The 11,658-nt window shown below is 47.8% G+C and overlaps 1 protein-coding gene across 2 annotated transcripts in view; it reads left to right on the forward strand.

Moving 5' to 3' along the window:
- The window catches only part of LOC117582721 (extracellular serine/threonine protein CG31145), a 67,192-nt gene that overhangs the window by 42,170 nt on the left and 13,364 nt on the right, over positions 1–11,658 (forward strand). For both annotated transcript variants that reach the window (XM_034270646.1, XM_034270647.1), the window contains 2 exons: positions 3,175–4,158; positions 7,998–8,297. In XM_034270646.1, the coding sequence (XP_034126537.1) occupies positions 3,175–4,158; positions 7,998–8,297 (1,284 nt within the window). The remainder of the gene's footprint in view (positions 1–3,174; positions 4,159–7,997; positions 8,298–11,658) is intronic.

The following is an 11,658-nucleotide window of genomic DNA, read 5'->3' on the forward strand; positions in this document are numbered from 1 at the left end:
GGCCATTTAGCTATTGACTGGCAAGGGTATCCATCGATTCGATCTCTTCTTTGGCGCTTTTCTGTTGACAACTCAAGTGCAGAGCGGTTTGCATGGTGTTACCAGGACGTGGCAACAGCTAGCTGGCGTAACCGATCAATAAGTCGAGTCTTTTGTCGGCGATGGGCAGCAACATTCTCGGACTGCATCGATGCGTGGCCCCGAGCAAAAGCGAAAACCAGCAACAGGGTCGCAAAGCAGAGCTGAGCGGGCTTGTGCAAAATGCATTAAGCGTGTCATTTCCAGATGTTGCACAATCACTGATTTGATTTGAATGGATCAAAGTCGAGCACAAGTCGAGCTGCATTGCATTGCGTTGAGGTTCGAAGCGGGTTACGCATTGCATTCACTTTTGGGAACACAATTAGGGAGGGAAGTCGAGGAAATCCCAAAACCCAATCATGCATGGCATATCAAAGTAGACAGAGAGAGAGAGAGATGGAGACTGGGTATCCGGGGATCCGATTCAAGTGCTGGACAATACAATACTCGTGTATAAAACGCTACTTTTCCTATGCAGTTCATTGACTTTTGGTGAGGGCTCACCGCTAATTGAGCGGGAGAAAGGTAGCGGAAAGGCATTTGTCAACTTTGATTGAAAGTGAATTGGATTTATGGCTCAGTGATTGTGGCGATAAGTGAATTGAAATAAGCCGCGATTAGAAATGCTCCACTTACGGTAGGTTTTACGGGAGGCTGATATGTTTCCGGAAGTTGATTGCCAATGAACTTAAGGATGTTATTTTGCTTTGGTTATCAAATTTATAGCAGATATAGATAGTGTTTTGCATACCAAAAGAATAGTTCTCCCACGCATATTTCCCTTTCGCTCTTCTCTTTCTGTGAGCGGAAATCAATTACACAGAATTCGCAACTTTAATTAATGATATGGAAAACTTTTTATAGACATTCCCGTGCACTTTTGTCGCTCTTTCCCGCTGTTCTGCTGACATTACGTTGCACTCTTTTGCCCTTCTGCTGATTTTTTTGTTTTATTTCTTGTTATTTTCTTTTTTTGCTTCTGTATGTCTGATTAATAAAAACAAAGCGCAAGTGGGAAAGGAAATTGCTGTCACTCACTGTAGCAGCGGTTCTGGTGCTGCTGCTGCTGCTGCTGCCTTTGCTGTTGTCAGCAATTGCATTAAAACGATGCCATTGCTGGTGTGTGTTTGTGTATTCGTATCTTTTGCTGTTACTGTCTGCTCTCCTCGTACTTGACTTCCAGAGACAAGACCCTCTGCCAGGCGATAGTGTGGCATTTAAACACACCGCATGAGCTTAATTTAATGCAACGCAGCAATTTTATCAGCCGGCAAAAACAACAGCAACATCGAGTGTGCGACGACAGCAATTGCTATTGCTGTTGCTGTTGCCATGGTTGCTGCTCCCGCTGCCAGCTCTTATCACCTCCTCGACGACAGATAGGGAAGCAGAGACCTGCGTTACTCTTCTACTAAATCTCCTCCTTCTTCGCGCTGGATTACGTGTATGCTGTGCAGCAGACTGCCCAGTGATGTTGGCAACACTCTCTGGTCGGCTTTGTTGCCAGACATCTCCACAGACAGGTCTGTGAAAGCGTTTGTGACGTGCCTCTAACGCCCCAACCCCAGCCCCAAGAACATCTCCAGCCTTTGCTGTTTGACTGTCAAACCACCTCGTCATGGATACGAGTTTAACATTTTGAGTGGGGAGAGATTTGAAGGGCAGAGACCTGCATAGAAAATTGGCTTGATATGTGAATTGATTGACGTGGCTCTTTCTCAGACATTTTCAGCCTTTTGTTTGCCAATTTATTGCCGCCTCTCTGCCATTTCATGTGCGAGTATCTATCTGCTCGTGTCTATCTGATAACTCTGCCTGTGTGGCTGTGTCGGTCTGCCTGCCTGCCGACTCTAATCAGCAATTTTGCATACTAAACTGCAGAATCTGACATTTAATTTTGTGGAGCAAGTGCAAGTTTTACCCATGTGCTACGTCAGCAGAAAGCAGCACCAGCCCTTCCCCGCTCTCCATCTCTCTATTGATTGTTCTTGTCTTCTTGCCTGTCAATCAAAGGGAGCTTTAGGAATATGTTAGCAGCGTTTAATGCTCTTTGAAAGAGAGCCTTTGGCAGGGGAAACGGCACAGCCAGTGACCAACAAATTTTTGGTCGTCAGGCGGCCTAATAACCAATGTTGACTCTTCCGCATGTGTGTGTGTGGGTGTGTGTGTGGGGGGCCACAAGCATCGTTAACTCTGACACCGGCTCCAAACAGACAACGGTCCTGGTCTGCGCTCGTCCATCCTGTTATAGTTACAATTCAAATTTTCGAATAGCCGGGAAAAAGGGTACGGGAAAGGAAACTCGAAAAGAGTCGAGTAGCATGAAAAATATGCTCGTGCAGCGTGCAGGCCAGTTACCATTACACCATTCAGCAGTTGCAGCCAGCAAAAAACATGAACAATAAAAATGGAGACAATAAAATAGAACTACAACCGGCAACATGATGGCAGGCAGCCCCTACAACAGCAGAGGCAGCAGCAGCAATGGCGGCAAACGATAACAGTAGCTAAAAAAAAGAGGAAAAAAGAAATGGTTGCTGTCGCATTTCCGGTGGCAGTCAACATGGCGGATGCCATGACGCCGCTGCCGTCGTCGTTGACGCCGCTTTATGAATAAACAGAAGCAAAAAATACGAACTGCAAAATGTCCGGACGGTTCATATTTTTCATGTTTTTTATGGTTAGACAGAGAGAGAGAAAGTGGAGTAACATTCTCATAAAGTTGCAAGCATTTGAAGTGGCCTCATATTTGACTCTATTGTGAAAAGGATTTCGAAATGTTTAGCTTTGATTTTATGGAAAAACATAGTCGACCCCTCGTATTAATGGGTATCCGCAGAGTGGCTGTGTGTTGCCATCTCTATTAAATGTTGCCGTATTTCCTTTGACTTCTTTTTGTTTGTTCCCTGATTTGGAATCATTTCGAATCGCATTGGCCATAATTTCTTCAACGAACGATTTTGATTGCATTTCGCAAGAGAGAGAGAACAGAGAGGATGGTTCTCAGCACTAACTGCACGTCCCCTCCAAGCACTTCTTGCCTTTCCATTGGGTTGTCTAATAAAAATATGTTTGCTGTTGCTCTCTTTACAGCCTTCGCACAGCGGCAGGGGCAGCGCAGTCCACGCCGCTAGCAGAGCGATTGCAGCGATTCCGATATCGGCAGCAATTGCAACTGCAACAAGAACAACAACAACAGGCAGAACCACAGGCAGGGGTTCAGCAGCAGTCGGCATATTGGAGCAACAACTCGAACTCGAACTGGAACAACTACACTGATATCGGAGTATACGATAGCCCCCTCCTCCACCCGAGCTGCCGTCCGCTCGTTGGCCAGTTATCAGCTGAACAAATAGGCGTAGCCAATTTGCATAATCATAACAAGAGCGAAGCCAATAGCTGGGCAACCGTTGTTGGCGCTTCCGCTTCAGTTGATGCCCTCGGCCGCCGATACTCGCATGACGCCCTAGAGCAGTACGAGCCGCGAGAGCGAACTCTTGACCAGAAGTTACAGCCACAAGAGCTAGAGCCAGACTCGCAGCCAGATTCGGAGCAGGAGGAGGTATCGCCACGACGACGTGTGATTATCAGGCGGCGCCTAGTGCGCACACCACGCCCCGCAGACGCCTCTGGCAGTGAGCCACCAGTCGCAGCACCAGCCGCAGCTTCAGGATTAGGTTCTGGGAAAAGCCTGGGCTGGTTGTCGAGGCTGCGTAATAGTTTCGGGGCCAGCGATTGGAATAGTGAAAAGGCTGCAGCACCAACAATCAGAGCTCTTAATCAGAAAGACGCCATCAGTGGCAGCAGCAGCAACAGCTGCCCCACAAATTCCATCATGGCCGTCCTGCGTACTATGAAGCTGAAGGAGAGGCTTTTCATCAGCCTGGGGGCCACGCTAGTGCTGCTCACCCTCCTCCTCATCGTCGATGTGCAGATGGACTTTGGTGTGGCCAATCGCCACCTGCTGCAGCAGCAGCACCAGAAGATCCGCTACGGCAACACCAATGATTACGATGCCACCGCAGCGGGAGCTGGCGGAATGCTGCACGAGTTCAAGCGCAAATTCCTGCAGAAAAGGTGAGTGCAAAACCTCAAAGCTCTTCCCAATCAGGTTGCAAAATTTCCTGTTCGTGGAATCAGTTTTGATTTTTAAGCAGGAAAAGAGCAGCTTCTGCCACAAGTGTCGGTTTGAAGGATGAAAAATGACAAAAATTAAGGGAAAATTCAGTAAATTTGTGTGCTAAATTTAAGCAATTTATGTCGTTAGTTATCGCAATTGGAGTACAGGTGATGGAAAAGAAGACAGACAAGACACAAAATATAATTTAAATGAGAGAATTCCACAAGCCCTACCCTAGTTTTCGATGAGCATTTGAAAAGACTTAACCAGTAATCGAGTTATCGTTGGTATCGTGAACTTTGAACGCAAACGGGAAGCTCCTGAAGTGCCAAGATTTATTGCAGCTCGCTCGGACCACGCCATCGCGTCTTTTGCCCATTCGAGGGGATTACAAATTATGCACAAATCGCGAATGGGGTCGGTGGTCGGGGGTCGGGCCATTGACTTCGGCAAACATTCCCTCCGGCTATGGCCCAACCCCGCTGATTCATTCTTTGCGCTGCCACCGCTGCCAGCACACGGCAGGGAATGGAACGCGGCAGTGTACATAATTCAATTTAGCAGAAATGCAACAAAAGTTGCAATAAAACTTGGTTGGCCTGGCATTAAAACGTAATTTGCTGCAAAACATAAACCCAGTAGGTAGACCAGGTGGGTCAGGCGGGCTAGGGAGCAGCAGGTTACTTCTTGGAAACTACAACAAGGTGTGCGAGCAGCAGCAGGAGGCGAAGGAGTAAGACAAGCTGCAGGAGCTGCAGGAGCTGCAGGCACGTTAATGCCTTTCCATAGAATACATACAAACGAGGAGCGGGCCGAGTCGGTTTCATTTTACACACCTTATTCATTTTTTTTCTCCCTCTCCGCACCATTATGCGTTGCTGAGGAGCCATTTTGCTGCGGCCAGCGGAAGTCAAGTAATAAAACATCAAAATGACGCAGCAAGGCGCAAGGGAAACTGTTAAGACCTTCCGTTGGTCCCCCGCTCCAGGTCTCCAGGTCTCCAGGTGCAACGAACGATCCCAAACCCAAACCCGTAGCCACACATCATACCCTACACGTGGTACAGTTTCGTTCCATCCCGGACTCGACCTTACAGCTCGGGCCGGGAGCATAAAACGCCAATGTTTAGCCAGTAAATATTTAATTAATTCATAAGTCGCTCGCCTCCGCCTCACATCGCTTTCACAAGCAAACAAAAAAAACAACTGCCATATTTGCTGAGCTTCTCTCAGTGTCTCAGAGAATCCTGCTACTACCAGCTGCCAGGGATGCCTGGCACTGTGTTTCGACCCGAGGGTCACGGCTCCCAGGCTCCCAGGCTCCCAGGGCCCTGTTGCTGCCGCTATCTACTTATGCGCCAAGGCAAATGCAAAATTATGATGCCTCCATGCACTGAGTCGTGCAACGTGGCTGTGAAGCGTAATTAATTCTATTTAAGCATCAAATGTTTGCCCAGCTTCGTTGTCAGAGCCGAAGCTCTCCCCTCCCCATCAGCTACCCTTCTTTCGGCTGCCAGTCTCATAATTTTTTAATTATTTCATTAAAAAACGGCAAACTGTAGCACCATCGTCGCAATGTCTTAAATATTTCTCGTTGTCTTTGAGGGAAACAAGGGAATTTTACATGATTTTAGGGGGTGTATCCATGGGGGAGTTGCTTTAGCGATGCAATAAATTTTATAGTTTCCCTTTGGAAAATATGTTTTAATGTGTTTCCCATTAATTATAATACCTAAGACTCTTGCAATTACTTTACCAAAAATATCGCAGCTAAAAAGAGTGCAAAGAGTAGTTACAGATTTCTCTGTAAGTCTTTCCGGCAAGCTGTGGCGATTTTTCCTGCTGCTAACATTTCCTGACAGCATTTCCGTTTACAGTTTACAGTTTATGGCTTCGTTGCAGACATTCATTGGCCCTTTATTTGTTATGTTAGTTGCCAGGCCAAGGCAGTCCATTGGATCTCAATTTGGTCCTAGTTGAGTCATCAATACACCAGCCAGAGCCCACCCCAGACTACCATAAACTTTGAGCTGCATTTGATCCTGTTGTTGTCAATCGCAGCTGGTCCCATACATACATATGCATCGGATAGTCCCCTCCCGCCCTGGCCTCCTCTTCCGGGCTGTTACAGAGGCAGTTGACTGTTTAATTAACCACATCACAGGGGCAGCTTATGTGGGCAGCATTACGCACATCATGTGACAGTTTAATGAGCAAAGTTTCGCCAGAGTGTAATTAAGTGCACGCCACCATCGATCGCGGCGTGCAGCGAACAGAGAACAGCGAACAGCGTAATGCCCCCCAAAATGGAGGACAAAACACGGCAAGGCCTGGCCCTGCACGGTCCTCGTATGTATTGTCATTGCTTTTGCCCGAGTGGTTGTGTGGCAGGCGCAGCGGTTGAGGTGGCATGTGGAATCAATTTTGTTTAGGAGCGGAAGCAAGGAAGGGAGGGAGTTCACTTCACTTCACTTAACTTCACTTCACTTTACAAGTGTGTCCACAAAGGAAGATTTTAATACTTATTAGCACATAAAGTGGCATTATGTGGTTTCCAATAAAATGCGTGAAATCTGCACAAACTCGTTATGGGGGAAAATTCATAGCAGGCCCGGAGGCGAAGTGAAAGCGGCTTTGCCGGATGATATTGTCTAATTCGCTGGGGAATTTGTGAAGAGCAGCAACACAGCGCAACGCCCCGAAACCCATCCTCGTGTCACTCTTGGCTCAGACTTTGGCTGGCAAAATGTTAATTGAAAAAGTTTTGCATCCATCGGATGCCACACACCTGTCGGGTTGACGGATAAGACAGGATTGAGACGGGGAATTCAGGGGCTCAGAGGAAAGTATCAGCTGCCACAAAAAAAAAAGAGATAACATTGTGCAACAATTATAAATTGAAAGCGACAATTTGCCGAAATGGAAAGTACTCATCTTTTTAGGCAGATTTTCTCTAAGCCACGGCTTTCCAGCCTAATGATGTGCATTTGGTGCATGTGAAGGGGCCGTTTGCGAGCATTCATGTGACATTCGTTTTAATGGCCACACAAATGCCAGAATAATTTCATAATTTCCCCACCCACACTTGGCCCGATCCTAACGAGCGATGGTTAAAGCCAGGAGGAGTCAAGGCTGCCAACGAATTTGCGCAAAAACTTTAATTCATTTCTCGAGCACTCTTTTTGTCTGAAGAAGGCGACGACTAAACTGCAGATGATTACCAAAGCACACAGTGGGGCAAATGCAGCAGACACCGAGAGGTGGACTCCAAGGAATGACACTCTCTAACAGTTGTCAATCTTTGCTCCACTGTGTCGCCAGCTGAGACCCTGCCCTACATGTACGGAGGGGTGGGTGCCGGGCTAGACATTGAAGTGTCTGCAATTTCAGTTTATTGCAGTCAAGTTTGCTCGTGTGCCTGTGTATCTGTGCATCTCTGTGTGTCTGTGTGTGTGTGTGTGTGTGTGTGGAGGAGAGTGTTCTTCTTAGATAAATGCAGCTAAAAGTAGGGGCTGACAAAGTTTCAACTTACCTGCAAGTGCGTGTCTTTAGTTGCTTAGCCAGAGGGCACGTAGCTGCTTCTTGCTGCTTGAAGCTAGCTGCCACTCAAAGCCAGCCTCAGCCTCAGCCTCAGCCACTTGGCAGTTGCAATTAGCAACAAGAGCCTGAAGACCATTGTCGAGTATGCCCCAGCATCAGCTGCAACCCCAACTTAAACCCTTTCCTCCTCCTCGGAGCTAATTATACCACTTTTTTAAGCCGACTTTTAACCATCCATCTTTCCCCTCTCTTGACAGCAACTCATCTGGCTCAAAGGAGGCATCCACTCCGGCTGCGGCCGCCAGTCAGAGCGGAGGCGTAACCAGCGGCCAGGATGCGGCTGCAGCGGCAGCGGCAGCGGCTGGAGGGTCTGGCGGCGCTGCCGGACCCGGCACTGGCTCCATGCTCTCCACCCGCAAGCCGACCCCGCACGATCGGTATGTGGATCTGCAGAAGCTGCTGTTCACCGACGAGTACTCTCATGTCATTGTGGACAATGCGCCGGATGTGTCCGTGGATAATCCCACCCTGGCCGAGATGCTGCATCGCAAAGCCAGGTGAGTGCAGAAGGAGCAGTCCACTTACTTCGAACAGAAAAAGACGAAGAAAATTCAATTTCCCCTAAGCGGAAGGACATAATGCTGGCCCGAGTCCTTGGGCTACTTTAGCAGCCACCAGGCACGTGGTAATTGATATAGGGAGTGGCAAGCTGAAAGCGGGTTGTGTGTGCAGCCAGCAGTTGCGGCACTTTTGGGGCCTCAACGGAATTGAAATGATTTTTATTGAAATTTACGCTCCATTTACGTGACACATTTACGCTTTAGACATTTGCTCTACGCTTTACGCTTTACGCTGCCTTCCGTCTTCATCCTCGAGCCCATTCTCATTGCCGAGAATCCATTCTAGATATCTATATGTCTCTATCTGTTTCGGGTAAGTGTTGCCTGATTGTTGTTGCCGGCGGCTACAGAGTGTAGAAGTGTAGGAGATGTCGCTCACCGATTACGCTGATGAGAGTTTGCCTTGTCTCAACTTGGCGTATGCGTAATTTGGCAAGGAAATACAATCAAATAAAACTGCAATAAAGAAATCAATGTGGATTTGCAGCACGCCTGCCCCTACCCTTCTACACACACACACACACACACACACACACACACACACACACACACACACACACACACACACACACACACACACACACACACACTTGAGGCTGCAATGAAATTTATTTCGCCGAGTTTTCATTGGATTTTCCCGCTCGGTAATCAGCTTAGTTTTCTCCATCTTCCTTTCGGTATCCCATCCGCATAGCCCCCTCCATTACTCGTTACTTTTTATGCTTTACTTCGAGTAAATGTTGCTCCTTATTTTCCTTTTGCCATTCCCTCCGATCACAAAGAACAGACACTCGAAGAAGCAATGTTGAAGCTTCTGTTCGCTCGAAATCGTTTTGGCAGTTTTTATCAAAATTGAATACGTAGCGTATGAGTAATTTCATTTGCTTCACTAGTTGGCTGAAGATGCATAAAAAACACGAGGAGAGAATAGTGTAGAGTGTATAGAAAGGCAGGGGTGAACAGCAAGGGGTGTAGAAAATCGAAAAAGGGGAAAATGCAAAGTGGCAAAAACTTGTCAAACTGAACAGTTTGTTGCTGTTCTTGCTCGTCCTCCTCCTGCACATCCGACAGCTTGTTTTTGGTGTTCCGAGTGGGAGGTGTCGTCTGGGTTGTCTCGGTTGCCACGGGTTGCCGAGCTCTCTCTGCCGGGTAAGTGGTGGCGCTTGCATTAGCATAAAATGCTTGATTTTCTAATTTATAGCACATCACCGAAAACCAAGCCAGAAAGTTGGCTACACTTTTTTTTCCATGTTGTGTGTGTGTGTGTTTGGTCTTCCTCACGTAGCTCAAATGCAAATTTCATTAACAAGCGAAATTGCTTCCAGTAAATGTTCGTGGGCACAAAAAGGATAACTTGCTGGAAATAAGAGACTGTGGGACACTCTTACCAGAAAACATTGCACGTGGATCTAACAAGTTTCTGGAACTTGGATTTGCTTCAATTGAAGTCCAAGAGGTCAGCATTCCCATTCTGCATTTTTTGTAATATTAAATTCATTCTTAGCTGCAGATATATTTAGGCCACCTTTTTGGGGGGTTTTGTTTTGGGCAGTGATATCCATCATGGCTGAAAACTGGATCAAGGCATGTCTGACAGAAGCTGAGGCTCCTGTCGCCTGTCGCCTGTCGCTCGTCGCCAGAGATACTTTATCTCATTAAAATACTGTCGCCCTGTGAGCAGATGCAGGCCGAGGAGTCCCTCCTATATGCTTGACGTTGTCTTTTATCTAATTTCCCTTCCCCACAGTGTTGGCTTCTTTCGCTTAGCGGTTTCGGTTCGTGTTCAGTCAGCACTTTTTTTTCTTTGCCGAGTGCCGCAGCGCAGGTGGATCCGTCTCCATCTCCATCTTTATGGGAATGCAGCCAACCGAGCGGCGGAGAAAAAAAAATGTGACATAATGCAAATATGCCTTAAATTACACGTTGAATATTAGCTACAGGCTGAAGAGTCCCAGGTACACCCAGTGACTACAAAGACCTGTCCAACATTAGCTGGGATATAATTACGGCAAGTTGGTGCCGCTGCTCCTGCCACTGCCACTGCCACCGCTACTGTCAGTGGTATGATGCCGTGCCACACTGGCATTGCCACTGATTCAGCGAAAGTGCTCGGGTCGGTGCTGGCCGCATCCTTTTGCGGCTTGCGTTTAATTAGTATGACAAATTTTTAATTAGCCTGCAATTGCGACCGCGTTGAGCTGCCACAGAAGAAATCTTATTTCAAGCGAATTACACCCGGACAAAGGGAGAAATACAAGAAGTTTTAGCAGCTGTCGAGCAGGATGCGAAAGGGGATCCGTCCAAATGCGAATGCGAATGCGGATTCGGCATGGGGAATGAGGCAGAGGAATGCGCTTAGCAATAAACGACTCTGCTCAGCGTCGACGAGTGTGTACGACACTGAGCGCTTGCTGACATCTCAAGGATACTCCAGGAAGAGCAGCAGCAGGAGTGCCAGCTTCCCTTTCCCACTCCGTGTTCTTGGGATCCCAGCTGCAGTCGGTTTGCTGTCATTGGTTTTAATGTTCGCGCTCTTGCCGCCGAAGTTTTATCCCAGCTACAGTATAACTTTAATTTCACTTTCTTGTGCCCGGCTTCTCCAACTTCTTGGGCTCCTCTACTTCCTACCCCTGTTTCTGCCACTGAATTCTCTTCCTTCAACTCGCTGCCAAAGTGTCCGTTGTGTGAGCCGTGCTGCAATCCTGGTACGTCCACTAGGGTACGGCGTCCGTCCCTTCTTTGGTCTTCGTGGTCGCAAAATTTCACACGCACAAAGTTTTCCCTAACATTTGCCCATTCCCTAGCGACTCTCTCTCTCCGTCTCTCTCGCCCTGTATCTGTGTGGCTGCCGCTCCGTCTCTGTCTATCTGAGGAGCACTTTTGTGGCTGCTGCGGCCTCGGCCTCGGCCTGGTCGCAGCTGCCAGGAGGAAAGTGCGCCAGGAAAACTTTACTGACATTTTCTTATGGGAAAATAATTGCGGGTTGCGGGAGTGCGCCCGTGAGTACGCCACTGCGAGGCTTAAGCAAAGGCCAGGACATGCCGGCTGACAGCTGTTATTATAGTACCACCCCGGCCGCCGCAGGACTTGGGCATGGCACTAGGGATAACACCGACAACAATGGTAGGCGGCTGCCGCAGAAATAAATATATCCACTGAAAGCCAGTCACTCGACCAGTCATAATCCTGCGGAAGTTTCCCGAGGACTTTTGAATGTTTTTCGCGGGTAGAGCCCGAATCCGGTGGCAATTGAAATTTAATATTGCATTAATTAATAATTTTTGATCTGTGGCGCGAA

This window comes from Drosophila guanche, unplaced genomic scaffold (assembly GCF_900245975.1).
Source record: "Drosophila guanche unplaced genomic scaffold, DGUA_6, whole genome shotgun sequence".
Classification (NCBI taxonomy): domain Eukaryota; kingdom Metazoa; phylum Arthropoda; class Insecta; order Diptera; family Drosophilidae; genus Drosophila; species Drosophila guanche.